The following is a 20,034-nucleotide window of genomic DNA, read 5'->3' on the forward strand; positions in this document are numbered from 1 at the left end:
GTCTTTGGAAGAGGGAATGGGCCAAATGGCTATAGTCTGTGAGTTCCTCCGCCCCCTGTGCCCCCTTTTCCCCCCTGTGCCCCCTGCCCGCAGTGTGTATGCAGAGCTTTCCTCAGGAGCCCTGGAAGGCTGTGGGCAGGGTGAGTGTTTCTTTCCTAGCGACTTCTCTCCTGGGGTCGTCTTCATGTTGCTTCAGGCTCCCTGTTTTCAACCTCTGGGGGAACCAGATCATCTGTTCGGTCTGTCCTATGTCCAGCTTGCTTTGATTTCCACCCCCAAGACTCAGGGGACCCGGAGGGAAAGTAGTTGGTGTTGTGCGGCGGCTGCAGTGAGAACTGCTGAAAGAAGACCCAGAATAGTGGCCAGGAGCCCACAGAGGTGCTGAGAGAGGCTGTGGGGAAGGCTGACCTCTCAGAGTTTTTCTGAAGCACCCGGTCCCCATCGGAAAAGTCAAACAAATATTAAGGGAAGGAAATAGAATATGTATGCTGAACCCTGAAATGACATCTGATCGGTTAGAAAAGCACCCCATTGGGAATTACAATAGAGTGACACTTTTTTCTTCCCCACTGAGCACATTAAAAATAACAAGCTCAGGGTTTGTTTACTTAGCCCTGAACAAAGCATCAAATGTAGGGCGAGGGGCCCTTGCTCCCAAAGTGAAGGGAGCACGTTTTCTGCTCCCACAACCTTCCCTTGAAGGGTGTCTCCTCAGACTCCCATCCAAAATAAGTCAGATGAATTGGTTTCAATATGTTTTCCATAAGTGCTTACTTCGTGCAAGGCAGTGCTGGTGAGGAAGAGCTCCCCTGATCCACTCCCAGCCCTGTGTGATCCCCACTGGGCCTCAGAATCTTTCCTGCCTCAGTGCCATCAGGGCCACCGGGCTTTGTAGCTTCCTGCCTCAAGAACCAGCATTTATAATGTGGGATGGTTCCTTTAAAGGGGTGTTGGTACACTTGATGGTTGAAAGAATTCATACTCCCCCCCCCCCATTCATACAGAGATAACTGCAGTGATGTTCGAACCCTGAGAGGATCCATATGTTTGAGGGTTATTGTTCCAAAAGCTGCCTGTTGTCTCATTGGGATTGATTACAGGCTTTGCTCCAGGAATTCAGGGCTTCGGGATTTGGCTTCTGATTTGGGGATATCGGGAATTTGTCTTGCATGGGCTGCTTATCTGCCTTGATTTTGATAGAGATGCTTAAAGGAGGTGTGTGGGCAGGACCTGGCCCAGGGCCAGGGGAAATGAAAGCCGCAGCAGCATCCAGGCCCCGAACTCTCCCAGCAGCTCTCTCAGGACAGCGCCTGTAACTTTCTGAGGAAAATTGTGTTGTTCCTAACTGTGAAGCTGCACTATGCCAGTTATAAAACTGCTGGCAAAACCATGAGTTTGATGCCATGGTTGGTGATTGCTATTGTATTAGATGTAGCAATTCCACATTTTGGAAGAATGAAAAGAAAAAAACCCAACATAAAAGATCAGAGTAGTCCCCTGACCTTAGAAATGTCACGATTGGGAAAGCGAGTCTCTAGGAAGCAAGGTGAGCTGGTCAGTATGATACAGCTCACCTCTTAGATCACATTGATTGCTTCGCGCTCAAAAATTAGTGCCTGGGGTTTACATTGTGTTTGCAGTGTATGTGCTACTGTCCATTAGCTAATTTAGATCAAGAGTTGGCAACCTTTTGCCCGGCCGGGCGTGGTTCAGTGGTTGAGCATGGACCTAGGATCCAGGCGATCAGGGTTCAATTCCTGGTCAGAGCACATGCCCTTGTTGCGGACTGCAGCCCATCAATGACTCTCTCATCATTGATGTTTCTATCTCTCCCTCTCCTTTCCTCTCTCTGAAATCAATAAAGATATATTTAAAAAAAAAAAAAAAAAAGAGTTGGCAACCTTTAAAGTAATATCTCTAAGTTCCCAGCCAGCTTTGTGTTGTGCTGAAGATTTGAGGGGTAGGGCAGAAGTCTTGATGAAATGTTGACACTCTGCTCTTAGAGAAGTAAGGAAGGAAGGAAGGGAGTAACTTACAGACAGGGCCATCATTAACTCCACAGCGTAGGTCTGAGGCTGGATTGAAAAACTCCACTTTAGAGCTGTCCATTCAGACAGCATTGTGTCTGCCTTGTTTACTACTTTGTGCCTAGTGCTTGACACATAGCAGATGCTCAGTAAACATTTCTTGACTAAATGAGTGAACATAATGCTTTTGGACGTTGACTTTTCTCCTATTTAGTTTCTGTGAGTAAAATTATAAGGAGTTGTTTAAAGTTAAGTAATTCCCTATTCTATATTAGGTCGGAAATGCTGGTTTTCCACTTCTTGGCCTGCTAGACAGACAGCAAAGAATACTTTTGTGCTACTTACTTATCTGGTTGGGGGCAGTGAGAATCTCAGTCCTGACTTTGTAATTTAACTTTCTTTACCTTTCTCCCCGTGAAGTAAAATCCATAAAGCTTCATCCTGATTCCCTGCTTTCCCTCCCCACCCAGAGGTAATCTCACTGTCTCTTAAGTCTTTTCTCGTACCCTTGCTTTGTTTCATCTCTAGCTTTTTATGCATACGTCATTAGCTTTTCTAAATGATAAGCTTTTTAGTAACAAGATATATGCTTTATTTTTGTATTCACCCTTTGAAGTGTAAGACAGTCCCTAAAAATAGTTGGGGCAACTGTTTTTTCACAAAAGGTTCAAATGCAGTTAAGTGAAGGAAAAATAGCTTTTTCAACAACTTGTAATGGATGAATTGGACATCCATAGGCAAAAGTTTAACCTTGGTTTAAACCTCACAACTTACAGAAAAATCGGCTGAAAGTGAATCATGAATTTAAATGTAAACAAAGCTTTAAAGCTTTTAGGAAAAAATACTTAAGGAGAAAATCTTCTGGATCTCAGTTTAAACCCAGTCCTTAGACATAAGACCAAAAGCATAATCTTAAAAGGAAAAATTGATAAATTGGACCTCATCAAAATTAAAAACTTCTCTGTAAAAGACCTTTTGAAGAGGATGAAGAGAGAGAAAATATTTGCAAACTACATATCCAACAAAGGTCTAAGCATCTAGGATATATAAAGAGCCTCAGAACTCAACAGTAAAAAACAATCCAGTTAGAACATGGGCAAAGGACATGAGGAGACATTTCACGGAAGAGGAGGTACAGATGGCAGATCCCACGTGAAGAGAGGTTCAGCATTTAGCCATTAAGGAAGCGCACATTAAAACCATGCTTTATATCGCTGTACACCTCTCAGAATGGGCAAGGTAAAAAGTAAATAGTGACACCACCAAATGCTGGTAAAGATGCCGAGAAGCCGGATGACTTGTACATTGCTGATGGGAATGTAAAAGGGTGCAGCCACTCTGGAGAAACAGTTTTGGCAGTTTCTTATAAAACTAAACACGCAACTGCCTTATGAACCAGCAGTTGCACTCTCAGCCATTTATCCCAAAGGAACAAAAATTTTGGCCCATGCAAATTTGTAGCAGCTTTATTTGTAATGGCCAAAAATGAATAAGCACAGATTTCCTTCAGTGGGTAAATGGTTCAACTACTACATCCATACAACTGTTACTCAGCAAGAAAAAGAAACAAACATAGATGAATATTCAGGGAATTACGCTGGGTGAAAAAAGCCAATCCCAAAAGATTACATTCTTTATTATCCCATTTATGTAGCCTTTTTGAAATTACAAAATTAAAGAGATGGAGAACAGATTAATGTTTGCCAGAGGGAACCTGGATGGGGGTGGGTGTCTATAAAAGATTGACAGAAAGGACCCTTGTGGTAGAATTGCTCTGTATCTTGATTGTGTCATCTTGTGGTATTGCGCTGAAGTTTAGCAAGTTGCCTCTGGGGAAAACTGGTAAAGAGTACATGGGATCTCCTCATTTTTTCTTACAACTTCTTTTGAATGTGCAGTTGTCTCAAAATAAAATGTTTAATTAAAAAAATAGTGGTAGGTCAATAAGTATCTGTGAGTTCAATGCATAAATGAATTAATAGGGATACTTAGATCTCTCCATCTCTATGACTTTAGCTTGCTGTTGGATGGCCTTTCTAGAACTTGATGTCAGGATTCATATTTTTAAGATAGATGGAAATTTCTGGATTATTTTTTAATTCTCACCTGAGGATATGTTTTATTGATTTTAGAGGATGGGAGGGAGAGAGAGAGGAACATCTATTGGTTGCCTCCCATATGTGCCCCAACCAGGATGGAGCCTGCAACCTTTTGGTGTCCAGGATGATACTCCAACCAACTGAGCTATCCAGCCAGGGCAGAATTTTATTTTATTTTTTAATTCTGTTGAGGGCATCATTTGTTTTGACAGTTTGGACTTTATTGTAGTTTTTACCTTTTATCATGAGCCACCTCAAATCATTTTGGCGGTGTGTGGAATAGATAGGATATAAATAAGTAATTTGGGAGAGTCCCTCTGCTGCTTGATTCTCCACCAAGGGATTCTGGGGTTTACGCACACACACAGGGCACTATGATGACTTTACTCATTAAGAAATTATTCTGACCACATTTATACTTTGAAGTCAGCCAGGATTACAGGGTTTTAGGTCAATGCTACCTTCCTTGCCACAGCGAGAAGAAAACAAAATCAACTTGAAAATTTGAAGGCTCGGGAATGGTTATTTATAAAAACTAAAGTTTCTGTTTCTACTCCTGCAGGATTTAAAGAGAATAGCCATTGGCTTATGATCACTATTCTTTTAACTTCATTAAGCAATCCCCTGGGACCAAACTTAGAAATGGTATGGCCCCCATTGGAGTTGAGCTTATGCAAATAAAGATGATTTCATGCTTAGTGGGTCTGAAGGAGCACAAAATCAGAAACCCATGGCCCTATCCTGACCCATCTCTTTCTCCTCTCCTCCCTTCCCTCCCCTCCTCTCCATCTCACGTCTCTTTCCTTTTTTATTATCACTCGGGATTCATTGCCTCATGAAAAATAGTAGTTGAGTTTAATCTTTTGTTCAGCTGCTTTTGCTGGTATTTCCTTCTGTGCCTCACAGCTTCACAGATTGCAAGATTCCAGTAGGACTGGGGATGTTATATGTGCAATCTCACTGGTTTGCTACACAGCTGACGGGAGTTCCTTCTAGTGGTGTGAGCATGTGGCTTTCTTTGCTAAATGGAAACCACATTCATGAAGAGCTTTCAGCTTTTAGAAGATGAGTACTGCTGAGAGGAAAGGGTTTTGTCATTTTCCCACCTCCACCTACCGCGTTCTGTTCTCAACTTGGTCATTCAGCATGCACATGTGACTTTACCATCTCAGCCACAAGCACCAGAGCTGATGACGACATTGCGTGTGATTTAAGACAACATGTGACTTCTTTGTTTATAAGTGAGGACAGAGCATGGGGAGATGAGGTGCTTTATAAAATCAGAACAGTGAGAAATTATGACTTCATGAAGAGATAACTAGACTGGCAGTTAGGACCCAGCCTGAACTAGCAGTGTCACCTTGGGACAGCCACTTCCACTCCAGCTCTCAGTTTGCTCATTGTACAGTGAAGGAACTGAGTCAGATGATCTCTGCTTTCAAATGATCCCTGATTGCAAATCTGAGATAGTGTCGGCAGGGGTCAGCAGCTAAACCATCAAAGTGTGCCTCTCCTTGCTGTCCACAGAAGGTACATGGTTATGCCATTTCGAGAGCTGACAGGTTCAAGGAGGATGCGAGTGTTGTAAAGCCACCTTCTTTAGTTGTGTCCTCCTAACAGTGGTAACTGGTGAAAGATTTTCTAGTGCACATTCCTCTGTCAACTGTGGCCAGCTCCAGACTGTCTCTTTGCGTCTCTCACTGCCCCAGGCCTAAAGGGATTGGAGATCATGTCCCCCAGCACCACAGCACTAACTTCCAGCCAGACGGGAGCAAAATAGGATTGCTGCCAAAACCCCAGAAGCCTTCCCACAATACTGTTTTTCTTGCTTTTTTTAAAAAAAAAAAAGAGGGGGAAGGAGAGAGAGAGAAACATTGATGTGAGAGCGAAACATCGAGCGCTTACCTCACATATGTTCCCCAAAAAGGGATAGAACCTGCTAGCCCTTGGTGCACAGGACGACGCTCCAACCTACTGAGCCACACCAGTCAGGACCCTACTTGGCTTATTATAAGCAGAATCCTGCCTTGGGTTGAAAAGGTCTCTCAGGAAAACTGGTGTGATCTAACAGATAAATCTTAATACGTAACACAACATGCATGTATGTTTGTCAAAACCGGTCAGCATTAGGGAACTCCAGGTGATAACTTTAGGATTTCTTTGCTCTAGATGTCCAACATTAGCATTTAATTGTATCCTGGACACCCCCTTGACAAAACTACCAACCACCAGTGTAATGAAAAGCATGAGCTGAAGATGAAGCAATCAGTCTCTCCATTCTCATTTCAGGAAATTCCAAATGTAAAAGGTGAGCTTTGTTCCCAGAGGGCTGAGAGTGAATCCGATCACTGGCTCCTCTGTGGAAACCAGCCAGGAATTGGAATGCAGCCAGCTACCCCTTTCCCATCTGGGCAGCATGCAACGCAATCCTGAAGGGCCAGTAATTCAAAGACGTATGCAAGTTGGGTTCCTTGCATCTCTGTCCTGGCTGACCCCGGCATGTGACCACAGGGTCTGGCCTGGTTCATAGAGTTCTATTCCACTTTGATGGTTGGGTATTTGAAAAGCTCAGGGGCATGTGCAAGGAGAGAAGTGAAACCCTGGCCCAGTTTGGTGCACCTTGGATCCATACTTCCTTCACCACTTAGTCCATCTCTTGGCTCACAAGTCCTAATACATGTGGCCTCCTTCTCACCCAGTAGCAATATCCCCGTGGAGCTGTGCCTTTGAAAGTGTGATAACTGTAGCAGCCACTTCAGAGAGTTACTTTTTTCCTAGAGCTGACCCATGATTTCCTAATTGTATATCCCAGATGGGCACCACCTGTGGTTACACCTTCCCCCCTCTCCCCCTGTCGGTTTCCTGAATGTGACTGTGGTTAGCACACACCCTGAGTTTAAAATGCACTCCCTAAGCCGGCTTAGAATACAGTGCATTATCCCCTTTTCAGGAACATTTATTAGGTACCCATATGTGTATGGCATTTTAAACAAAGCTGAGTAAAATGTAGGCCATGCTACTTAGAAACCTATAACTTGCAACTGATTACAGTTAATGAGCTAGATTCCTTGGGAATAGCTTAGTAAGGAAGAAGATAAAAGATTTTGGCCCTAAAAGGACATTAGAGGTCACTTAATCCAACCCCCTCACTTTGCAGATAGCAAAATGAAAGCAGGACAACTTGAATAGGTCACTTGCACGACTTGTCAGCAGCAGAGGCAGTTCTGTATCTGATTTAACCCTGTCTCCTGTTGTATTTTCTGTAGGAGGTAATCTAGGCTGCCTCCTGGGCCTTATAAACAAAGGTAGATCTTAGTTTGATCCTCTAGTAATGGGAAGCCACAAAAGACCTCAGGATTCTTAAAAATTAAAAAGCAAAAGCGATAACTCTAAAAGCAGCCAAGTGGTCACAGCTGGGAGTCCAGAAGAGGAAGTTTTCATAATCCTGGAAAGAAGTGGTTAGGACCAAAAGTATAAAAATTAGATTGGAAGGATACAGTTGGGGGATGGTATTAATGTTGTTACCAATCTCTGGCCTCAAATGTAAGGACTACTCAAATTATTACTGAGCCCCTAACCAAGGCATCAAGTTTATTATAACAGACATAGGCTTTTGTTGTTAAAGATATGTGCGGTTAAAAATAGAGGAGGACACTATATGTGGAGGGCTTCAGTCATCCAGGCAAACAATGGACCGATGGCTTTGTGACTTGAGAGAGCTGTGAAGCACTGCTGCTAGAGCCGTGGGGGTATAGTGTGAAGTTTGACATGCCCCCACTACAATATATAAAGGCATTTGTTAGTCATGCCAAAAGGCTGACCCCAGAGCATTTCCCTGAAGTAAAAAGGAAAAAGATGAATTAGAGTAGGAGGTGGGTAGCTGAGAGGAGAGGGGGTCGAGTTTGAGTTCTTGCTCTTCGGGCTGGGAAAATGCTTTACTGTGTACATGATCAACTTTGTGCTACACTGGGGCTCGATTAGAGAGAGCCCGACCCCTTCTGTTCCACTCCGTTTTGATCCTGTAGTCAGCTGCAGAGTTATAGATGAAGTGACAAGGATGGTATCTTGATTGTATCCAGCTGCCTGGAATAGTGAAGGGCAGAGAGGCCTCGCACAAGGAGCAGTGCTCACTACAGGCTTCACAGGAATCTGAAACTCGGGACACCTCGCATGCTTTCAGAGCACTGCGGTCTAGCATCCTGTGACCCAGTGTCACCAATTAAGTCCCTCCAGAGAGAATGCTGATAAGTGTCTTCAGCTAACAGGAAGATGACTGGACTCTTAACAGCATTCAGCCCTAAAACTGTATTTTAGTGCTGCTGGAAATGGGGGCCAAAAAAGAAGAGAGACCCCTTGGGAACGTGATTTCAGCTGCTTTTGCATGGGTTACAGCGCTGTGCTGACTCTAGTAAATGTAGGAGTACAGCTTCCATCTAGCAGAGGTTCCCACTGAATGGGTACCTCCCTCTCTCCCCCCATCTCACCCCTTTTCCTCCACATTGCCCATCCCTGGTGTTTAGTAACTGTGCTTGGAGTCTTTCAGAAATCTCTTTAATTCCATTGAGATGAATTGGTGGGACTTCAACAGGCAGGTGCTTGGTGCCAAGAGGAGGAAACTGGCCGCGCATTTTAATAGAGTCTGCCCAGGCCCACAGAGCAAACAGAAGTTATGGCTCACATACTATGTTGTTGCTCTGGGCTCTATAAAACTAATAGTATCATATTATTTTAATCTGCTGAAATATAAACCCCAGCATAGGGAACACAGCAGCAGCATTACACATCTGAGGAAATGTCTGACATGGATTCATTTGTCTGCAGCTATTAGGATGATGCCTGTGGCCGGTTAACTCTGTTGGTTACAACATGGTGTTAATGAGGCCAAGGTTGTGGGTTTGAGTGCCTGTTAGGTGAGCTGGTTTCACACAAAGGAAAGCTCTCTTCACAGCTCCAGACCACGTTCAAGACCCAGGTCAGACATCACATAAAAAGTGTGTAGTAGATGATCACAAGGAGGACTGGGCAAGACAGCGTAATGACTCAGCAAATATCCCTTTACCCGCTTCTGGTAAAGCAATTTAAACCATGTGCTTTAGTGATGGTGAATTATTACCGCGATCTTCACGCACAAAGGGTATCACATTATTATTAATGGTGCCGGCTGATCAATACTGCTGCAGACATCCTTTCTGAATTAAGGAGTATAATGGTTCTGGCTGTGATGAACAGAGAAGGCTCTCTGGTTCCGTTCTTTCCCTCAGTGTTTGCCTGCTGAGAGTCGCCGTTCATGCATTCAACACGTGTGTGTGGAATGCTGGCGTGTGCCGCACTCTTTGTGCTTTAGACAGCACAGCGGATAAGACAAAGTCTCTGTCCTTGCAGAGTTTAAATTCTGCAGGAGGAAAATAGATAATAAGTAAGTAACAGTAAATAACCTGAACAATTCCAAAAAATGAAAGTTTGGTGAAGTATGGGGTGAAGGGACATGATGAGGAATGGCTGGTTGGGGGTGGTGTTTACCTTATAGGCTCTGAGAAGGCCTCTCACAGGAGGTACATTTAAGCAGAGAGCTGCTTATTGAGCAGGAAGCAGCCTTTTGAGGAGCTGGGAGAACATTGCTGTCAAGAAATAGCAAGTGCCAAGGGCCTGAAGTCTAGTCATGATTAAAGAACAGAAAGCAACTGCAGTCTGAGAGAACGTGGTAAGAGGAGAGGTTGAAGACCCTTTAGAACATGTGGAAGAGTTTGGATGTCCTTAGTCAGTAGGAAGCCATTGTTTTGTTTTGGGGATGAAACATTTAAAGACTTTGGGGGAGGTGTTATGGGTTGAAGTGTGTCCCCCTAAAAAAGATATGTTGAAATTCTAACTCTTAGTAACCTTATTTGGAATAGGGTCTTTTCAGAGGTAATCCAGTTAAAACGAGGTCATTGGGTGGGCCCTAACCCATTCTGACTGGTATCCTTATAAAAAGAATTGGACAGAGACACACAGAGGGAAGAAGGCCATGGGAAGACAGGTTTGGAGGGTGCATGTACAAGCCAAGGAGTGCCAGAGACTGATAGCCAACCACCAGAACTCAGAAGAGGCACGGAAGGGCCCTCCCCTCTAGGTGTCAGAGGAAACATGGCCCTCCAACACCTTGATTTTGGACTCGTATGTTCCTGTTGTTTTCAGCCATCCGGTTTGTGTTACTGTGTTACAGCAGCCCTGACAGACTAGAAAAGGGAAGTGCTAGCTCACTGGCTCTGCCCTTGGGAAAGCAACGAAGTGTCCTCCCTGGGCTCGGGGACACTTGGGTATTGGGAAGCCTCTGGTGGCTGTAGCAATATGACCACATAACATATATACAGGGTGGGGCAAAAGTAGTTTTACAGTTGTGAGTATATGAACTATAGAGTTTACCCTTATATATTATTAATTATTGTGTTTCCTAAAGAACAGCTGTAAACCTACCTTTGCCCATCCCTGTATGCGGGTAAATATATAATGAAAAGAATATAAGTTTTAAATATATGTGTGTATAAAATAGGTTAGAGCCCACTGGTTGAATGATCCTATACAGAATACCCTAATATTGTTGTAGGAATGGTCCTTTTAGAGATGCTCTAATAGTGATTTGGAAGAGCAGGAATGGAAGCAAGGAGATAAGTTAGAAGCCTCTGACAGTCTAGGTGAGAGATGAGGGTGGTTTGAACTGGAGAGAGAGATAGGAGACATGGTAAGAGGTCGTTAGAAGTAGAGCCAGCAGGACTGGCAATGGGTTGGATGTGGGGAGAGGGAAAAGGAGGAGGAAGGAAGGCTGACTCCTAGCTTTTGGCCTTGGGCGGTTGGGTAGGTAATTTACTGAGTAGAGAAGACTGAGAGAGTGGCTTATGGGGATATGGAGTAGAGAGCTACACTTTGGGCATGTTAAGTTTGAGATGCCTGTCGTTTGTTCAGTTGAAGATAGTAAGGAAGTAGTTGGTTGTCTACTTTCAGATGATCTACATTCAGGGCCAGACATAAATGTAGAGGCCATCAGATTATAGGAAATATTTAAAGTGATTGAAACTAGATGAGATTACTTAGAGAGTTTAAAGAAGAGAAGAAGGCCCAGGGCTGGTCCTCAGGAACTCTGTTGTCTAGGGGTCTGGTAAGGGTAAGGAATCATGTTGCTGAAAACCTGGCAAATTGTCAATACTCACTATTGGTATGAACTACTTTTCTAAAGGTTAAACGAAACTACACAGAAATGCATGGGGAAAGGTATTGGAAGTACCTCACCCCCAAATTCTGTTTAACAAAACTATACCTAAGAATATTTTCAAATATGGAAATCTAGTTTTTGTTTTCAATATGTTACAGGTTATAGAATCAGACAGATTGTCTGTACTTAAATTAAGGCTTCTAAAAGGTCCTAAGAATGGCTGGCTTTGTACTGTGGAGAAATAGTTTTTGTTTTGTTTTGTGTGTGTTTTTTAAGAAACAGAGACTTTATAAGTTTTCACCATTACCAAAATTTAATAGAAATCAGGATAGGTAAGTTAGTTGCAGGGTTCCGTTTATTCTTCATTTGTGCGTTCTTTAAGAATGGAACCTATTTATTCATTGTATGTTAAGAGATTGCCTACCGTGGCCCAATTCAGTAAGCTATTTCTCCACATTACTTGCAATTTCCAAAGCAAGCACAGGAATTTTGGAGGAAATCAGAACCGACATCTGTCTTTGAATATTGGGAGAACTAGCACTGTTCAAATGAACGTCTTCAGATGTACATTCTGACCTTAGTTTGTGAAGATTTGAACCTCTGGAACCTGTCAGTACCTGTTTGTGTAACTTCACATTCACTGTGCTTGGTTGTATCTGAACTGCAATGAATTGTTGATGTGTTTGTATCCTTAGGTCTGGCGGGAATTTCCTGACCGGTTGGTGGGTTACCCAGGTCGTCTGCATCTCTGGGACCACGAGATGAATAAGTGGAAGTATGAGTCCGAGTGGACTAATGAAGTGTCCATGGTACTCACAGGAGCAGCATTTTATCACAAGGTAAGGTATGGGGTAGCTTGGGGTGGGCAGTGGGGTCTGAGTTGACTGAAAGTATGATACTCACTTTATTTGGCCTAGTTTAATTTTTGCTGAGTTAATGAAAAATGTTCTACTCTGAGGTCCTAGAAGGCCATGTTTTATGATATTTTTTAAAGAATAAACTCATTTTTCTAGTTATAAAATATGTGCTCATAATAGGAAATAGGGAAACTTCAGAACAAATTTTATTATATAAGAGAAGTCACTTGTATATTACTTAGAACCATTGTTGTTGTTTAGATGTTTTTTCCACTTTGCCTTTTATTTATTTACTTATGCACATATACATATGTACCGTTATAAATATTCGCACTGGCCTATTTTAATGTATTATGTTGTGAGCATTTTCTCATGTCATTAACATTTCTTCACAGTTTCCTTCTTAACATAATTGCTAATATACCATTATATTAGTATTCCATAAATTATGTATAACTTTTATTCTATTATTGCGTGTTTAGGTTGTTTCTAACTTTTTGCTGCTTTAGAAAATGCTTAATACTGTAGCTAATGTTTAATGATTAATATCCATTTTTTAACTGTTTATACTTTTGACAATTATGATAGATTCCTGGAAGGAGAATTCTATCAAAGGGAATGAACATTTTGGGGAGGTTGTGATATATATTTTTTTCTACGTTTTCAGCATTGTTTGTACCAATATACACTCTACCAGCAAAATATAAAATTATCTTACCATAGCCTCCCTTGCATGAAATGCACATGAAAATGGATCTCAATGTTTTAACTGATTTGATTACTAGTGAGATTGAAATTCCTTTTGTTTATTTATGAGCCTTTTGTATTTCTCCTTGTCTGAGAATTATTACTTCTTGTTTTTGACTCTTAATTGGAGAGCGATTGAAGGGTGTGCACTGGACTTTAGAATATCTGGTTTGATAATAGAGTGTTCCCTGGAAGTGTATGGTTTAATTAGATAGTAACAACTTGTCCATTGTCAACAGTGGTATAAGGAGCTGATGTGAGGAGAAAGGTCTGTTCAGCCCACACAGTTCATTCAGTTAACTAAGCTGTGTCTGTATTGATTGCTTGTCGTTATCTCAGCACTGCTACCCTCGTGCTTTTCAGGGCTCTAGATCCAGAAATGGTTTTTGTTCCTAGTAAGAAATAAATAAATAAGGTTTATAATTTAGGGGGTTTATGGTAGTAGATTGTATACACTTTTTTAAAATTTTTGCCCATGAGCCCGGCCAGGCGTGGCTCAGCGGTTGAGCGTCGACCTAGAATCTAGGCGATCGGGGTTCGATTCCCGGTCAGGGCACATGCCCAGGTCATGGGCTTGATCAATGACTCTCTCATCATTGATGTTTCTGTCTCTCTCTCTCCCCCTCTCCTTTCCTCTCTCTGAAATCAATAAAGATATATTTTAAAATAAATAAATAAAATAAAATAAAATTTTTCCCCATGAATTTCTACACTATTTCATGTGTAGGTTATCGCAGTTTCAGAATTGCCTCCTTTTTGTAAAAAGCATATGCCTTTGCAACGTCGATCCACCATTAATTTATCTCTGTTTCTCTTTGCAGTCTATGGAAAGAATAGAGAAAACAGGATTGAGCATTGTGACTTGAGGGGAAGGATTTAGTAAAGATGAGTATGTAGTGTGTCTCTGAACAGTATTTGTAAAACAATCAGTCCAGAGGGCCCGCATCCTACGAGGGCTTCCCTTTGTACCTCGACTCGGCTTACAATAGGTGATTTTGAAAAGAATAGCAATATTAAAGATCTTGATCATCTGACCAGAAGCACTCTAATACTTCCTTTGCCCTTTCTGTTGAGACAGCCTTGTGATTAATCTTAGGAGCGTGACTGAGTTGCACTTTGTGTGTCAGCCACAGGGAACTGCTATTTGAATGTTTCTTCTTTTTGTCTCACCTGATAGTATTTTAATTACCTGTATACCTACAAAATGCCTGGGGACATCAAGAACTGGGTGGATGCTCATATGAACTGTGAAGACATTGCCATGAACTTCCTGGTGGCTAATGTCACGGGGAAAGCTGTCATCAAGGTAGGAGGCATCCTTCCAGCTCTGCCGCTGACTTGCTTTGTGATCTTGGGCACGTCTCTTTTCTCTGAGCTTGCGAAGTTCTCATAACTGTAAATGAAGTACTAGACTAGATTAACTTGAAGCTCCCTTTTCGCTTTTTAAGATTCTGTGAGTGACACTGTCACATTGTAAAATTGAAGGCTTTGATAATTTAAACGTATTTTCCTTTTTTTACACAGTTACTTTAGTTACTGTTTTTAAACTTCAGTATCCGGCTGTGATGGTCCATCTACAAATTGTGTTTTAAAAAAATTAATTTTATTCTCAAAGCTGATTTGAAATCTAGTTCTTTTGGCTAAAGGATACAGTTTGTGTCTTTCTTAAGGTAGCCAATCTTTTTTATAGATATTGAGAAGATAGTACACTTTGTACCATTATAACTGTAGCTGTCCTAAACATTGTTTTTAAATACTGATTACAGGTGTTAAAAATTACCTTCCCTATAATATATTAAAGATCTCATGGGGATAGATATCTTTTGAAATGTAGATTTTGCTCAAATTAGATCCTGAGATATGTAGAGAGTGCACACTTTTTTTATGAGCAGAATCATCTTAACCTTTTTTCATTCTGGATTAGAATTCCATCTATGACAATGGGCACTCCTTCTAGGCCAGATTCCTAATACTAGAATCTTCCTATATTGGAAGCATAGTATGACATTCCCGAATGATTCCTCAAACAGTGGTGCCTCGGTTTTTGAACATCTGTTGAGGAACATTATGGGTTATGAACACCGTAAACCCGGAAGTAAATGCTTCGGTTTTCAAACACGCCTCGGAAGTCGAACATGCCACAGGCTTCCGCTGAGGGCAGGATCCTGAGGCCCACCTGTCGGCTGTTGATCCCTTGGTTTTCTAACGTTTCAGAACTCGAACGGGCTTCCAGAACAGAGTACATTCGAAAACGGAGGCACCACTGTACTATTAACTGATGAGAGGAGCCAAATTAAATCCCAGTGACTAAGGAAAGTGGGAAGTCACTGTCTGTGCTCTCAAACCTGACCCAGTCCTCATCTTGTCCCCCACCTCTCTAACTCCATGGGCAGCTTGCTGCCATGAAAATTAGTGTAAATTGTGAAACTCATTTTAAAGGAAGTTTATCTCCAAATTTGCTTTTTGACATGCTTCAAGGTTGCTTTTTGGCTCTGCCTGTGTACTCTGGATAGGAATTCCTGGTGTCCCGTGCTTCTTAACTTTGCCTTAGTTGGTGTCTAGCTTTCTCCCCCTTCTGCCCCTCTGCTGTTTACTTACCTTCACTGGGTTAGGGTAGCAGCTTCCCATGAGTTTGTTAGAAAAAGCATTGGAAGTTTAAGGTTTGGGAGTGTGGGGGAGAATCAGGAAGAAGGATTCAGAGGATGAAGGACCATTGGATTGTTTTTTCTAATTCAAGGGAGTTGCAAAATAACCTGGCATCTTTAAGAGCTTGGTGCGGCTCATAGAGTTTGCCACGAGCTGGGAGAAGGCGAAAGAGCGCCTGTTGGAACTAAGGTTACGGTGAAAGTTATGGGAAGCTGTATTTCATCGCCCTTATGGCTGCAAGAACAAATGGTGTTTATACAAGGACCTTGGCAGTGAGAAAACAGTCATTAAACAGGAATTAAGGAGCTTGTCATCACCACTTCTTTCCAGTTACAGAAGGCAAAAGCCCTCCAAGCCTTTTTTATTGGGCCCTTGTGAGTTCTGCTGTTGGCCGAGCCAGACAGAATTGAATGGAGGAATGGTGAGAGGTGTGTGTGTGTGTGTGTGTATAGAGGGAACAGGCATCTCCACTTCCAGAACAGAAGCATGCAGAGTGGTGTCACAAGCATGATTTTATTGTCCTTGGCGCTGACAGCCAGGTATTTTTGTGTTCCTCTGGCAGGTAACACCACGAAAAAAATTCAAATGTCCTGAATGCACAGCCATTGATGGGCTTTCTTTGGACCAGACACACATGGTGGAGAGGTGAGTGAGCCTCTTTCCAAAAGTCCACCCTAGCTTCTGATCCCCATTTCCTGCCTAGGGCCTGTTTATGGGACTTTTTTGGAAATGTAAGGACAGCAGCTGGTAGCCATAGTCACCTCCTTCTGCACTGTGGGAATTGGGTTAGTTCAAGCCCAGGTCACCCAAAGAATTAATTTGGAATGCTACTCACTCAATTTGTAATGGCTGGAAGGGTCTTAAAAATATAGCTGGCCTTAAGCTCCAGAAGCCAGACTCTCCATTTAGACTATAAGCAGTTCACCATCCACAGTCATTTGAGTGGAAGCTAGTTAATTCCAAGGAAACACTGGGTGGTTTTTCAGGGTAATATCTCCATGTTACAGTAAAAGTTTGATCAGAAAGAATTAAACCAAACTCACCAGAGACAAATTACCTTTGCTGACACTACTAAAACACCTAGCAAGAACAGAATTGAAAGCACAGGTCTTTCCATTGCAGAGAGGGAAGCAGGGCGGCTCTGAAACACTCCCTTTATTCCCACTCAGTCAGTTCCTCAACAGGCACAGCTTTGTGTGGAGGTAACACTAGGCCTTGTAGGTGAGTCTAAAAGGAGTGGAGGTGCATGTCTTCCCTGAAGACCGTAATAATCTTACAGTAGACCTAGTAGTTCTCTCTTGTAACCCAAAGGTCCCCAAGCTTCGAATCTCTTGAATCAAACCCAGTTCTTCCAAAAGGCAGCTCCTTGTGCAAAACAGCAAGCTCTGACATCCATAGCACTATTGTCAAGGGACCCAAATCCACTCAGAGAATGTTACAGTGGCTTTGTAGAATGGGATTCTAGTTCAAGTTTCCACAGGCCTCACATGCTTCTGTTTGCAGCATTCATTTCTTAAATCCATCAGCCATAATAACATCCTTTAGGCTTGGAGGATTTTTTGTACAGAAAGTTGTTCTTTTCAGTTGGCCTGGATTCTTCTATAATGCTTTACTCCTCCTTACTCTTCGTCTCCAAATAGTCTATCTCTTTCATGTATAAATATCTGCCCCAAATGACATGATTGTTACCAACTGTCAATGTGATATATTATTGTGATTTGGGAAATATCTGTCACTGGTTTAAATATTACACTGTCAAGGGCAGTGACATTAACTGTGATAGCTCATTTGGAAGAGAGACCCCGCCTATATTTCTGTTGGAATACATGAAGTTGTTATTTAAACCTACCACTGTTCTCTGTGTCTGGGAGAATATATAGCATTAAGCAATTGGTTATTAATCAGGCTAAGTTAAAAGGTGGGCTTATATAGTCCAAGAAAGGCATTGTAGGGAGAAAAGTTGACCTGATAATGGCCATGAAGCTCATGTTAAGGCTAAACAACTCTTGTCTAGCACCACCGTGTTCATTGCAAATGTGAAGAGACTTAAAATGCAGTGAGAGAGATTTAAGTTAGATATATTTATTACTAAATACTGAAGAAAGTAACCAAGGGAGATGTGGATGCCTCCTATTAGAAAGAGGCTTTTGAAAATAGAATTAGTCAGCTTCCCAGATGTTAGGCTTGAATCAAATTATATCAGTTTACAATGAACAACAACAAATATACATGCACCCCAAAGTTAATCCAAAGCTACATGAGATAAGTGGACAAGGGAGGCTCAAAATGTTATCATTGATCAGAGGGAAAAGAAGTGACTTCTTGCTAGGTTGATTATTAGGAATAATTTTGTAAAAGAGGTGGTATTTGAAGTGAGGCTTCAGAGATCCCTAGGATCCCAGCCGATGATACTCTGGGCAAGAAGGGGATATCCCAGGAAGGGGAACTGTATAGTCAAAGATACCCATCAACAAGTTCAAGGTGTGTTTAGCAAGCAGTTAAGTTCATTCCATGTCACCTGTACCTCAGGGTACCCAGATAGTTCACGAGAGGATTTAGTCTATAGAATTCCAGCTGGTGAGCTGGGAAGGAAAGGATGGAATTAGAGGATCACTGCTGCGCAGACTCTGAAGAAGTGATGGGTCTAGGCCATGGACATCGATGGCGGCTAGCAAGTGGCATGGCAAGTAGACATGCTGTGTCTCCTGATGAGTGTTCACCTCTGAAGTATCTCTTGTCCCAAAATCAAATCTGATTAAGACTCTAGATTTAAATACTGATAGACAAGACTCACAGGGGACAGATGAACGCATCAGAGGACACCATGGGATGCAGTCAGCAAGTCTGAATATGGAATGGGATGAACGACCCAGTTTCTTCAACAAATAGCTGTAGGAAAATAAAGGAGGGGTCACCTGTAGACTAAAAGAGACTTAAAAGAGACTATCAGCCAATTGCAACATATGGGACTTATTTGGATCTTGAATCAAATTGTAGAAGAAATAAAATTATGAGTTAACCTAGGAGGAAAAAAAAGTTCAATTTGGCTAGAGCATCGAGTAGGCCCGTTAGTGCCAAAATGCTTTGAATCCCCAATTAAGGAACCTGAATGTTTTTCTTCAGGCTCTGGTAAGCCATAGAAGGTTTGAACAGGGGGTAGCTTTTTTTCTTTTTCTTTTCCTGTATTCCCAGTCTGTTGTTTACATGCAGCAGGGTAGTGTTGTTTTGAGATTAATTTGGAAGTAGTGCATAGGATGGAATGAAGTAAAGAGATTGAAGAACAGTTAGAAGGCTTAAACTAAACTAAGTGTGGGAAGGAAGGAAGGAAGGAATGGCAAGAGATTTTTTTTTCCCCCCGAAGGAAGATGTGCCAGAACTTATTTCCAGCTGGATAGGTGTGGGAAGGTTATGGAGAAGGAGTTGAGATATATAACTTCTAGATTTCCCATCAGGAAGAATGGTAGTGCCTTTAACAGTGGAAGTGGTATTGTTAGGAGGAGGCACTAATTAGGGGAGGGGTGGGGTGAATAGTTCTACCTTTAACAGTATAACTGAGGACAGGAAGATATTGTAATCCTGGCTGAAGTTGGAGAGCTGTAAGGTAGGTGATTTGGGGCTTTTGCCCTCTGCATATTCAGGTGTAGATATGGGGCAGGCAGTTGAAAATGTGGAGCTAGAATTCTAGAAAGAAAATTAAAACATCTGCCCAGAGATGGCAGTTGACTGAAGAAAGACCAAGGGCAGAATCTTGAGAAATTGTGGCATTTAGGAGACAGACAGAAAGAGTAACTGAAAACAGAGAAGGGGCCACTGGAGAGGTCAGGAGAGAACCAAGATCTGCAGTGCTCAGAAGCAGCGGATAAGCAGGGAACATGCAGACTGGGAAAAGGCCTTTGAAAGGAATGGTCATTGGTGACTTTGAAAAATAATGTCATAGAGGGTATAGAGTGTGGGTCTCTGGTGAAGAAGTAGAGTTAGTGAATCTAAACTACCCTTTTGAGAAATTTGATAGGGATTCAGTCTTGAAATCAGAAATTGAGTAAAACTATTTGATTTAAAGACTGGATCACTGAATTATTAAATAAGGCATTTAGATTGGGAGGGAAGAAGATGATTTAAGCCATCTCGTGTAGACCAAGAAATGGACTGTAGAGTTCATTGCCTTTATTTTTGTAATGGTTCCCTTTGCAGAGTACACATTTTGCAACAACAATGAAAGGAATTAACCACTTTGCGAGTTCTGAACCTCGTGTTGGGTTTTGTGGTTCAATAAGCTTATTTATTCTATCTTTAGGTTCCAGAATCAGAAATCTCAGTTGCATAGGAAAGTAGCTTGTACTACCCAGCATCCATTTCCAGGTTCTGCTGTTATTTCTTTAAGAGCCAGAAGAATTTGTTACTGCTCACTTTGACCAATAGCTTCAGTAAGGTCAAGGCAGTATGGCGGACGGTGTTAAGTAAAAGAACATAGT

General features: G+C 42.0%; 1 protein-coding gene across 2 annotated transcripts in view; it reads left to right on the top strand.

The window, feature by feature from the left end:
• Positions 1 to 20,034, top strand: part of EXT2 (exostosin glycosyltransferase 2) — a 108,963-nt gene that overhangs the window by 85,073 nt on the left and 3,856 nt on the right. The window contains exons 11-13 of one of the 2 annotated variants that reach the window (XM_087821820.1): positions 12,008 to 12,151; positions 14,094 to 14,222; positions 16,125 to 16,207. In XM_087821820.1, coding sequence (XP_087677946.1) covers positions 12,008 to 12,151; positions 14,094 to 14,222; positions 16,125 to 16,207 — 356 coding nt within the window. The remainder of the gene's footprint in view (positions 1 to 12,007; positions 12,152 to 14,093; positions 14,223 to 16,124; positions 16,208 to 20,034) is intronic. The other variant, XM_087821819.1, reaches the window with a different exon arrangement.

This window comes from Miniopterus natalensis, chromosome 11, assembly GCF_054644295.1.
Source record: "Miniopterus natalensis isolate mMinNat1 chromosome 11, mMinNat1.hap1, whole genome shotgun sequence".
NCBI classification, from domain to species: Eukaryota; Metazoa; Chordata; class Mammalia; order Chiroptera; family Miniopteridae; genus Miniopterus; species Miniopterus natalensis.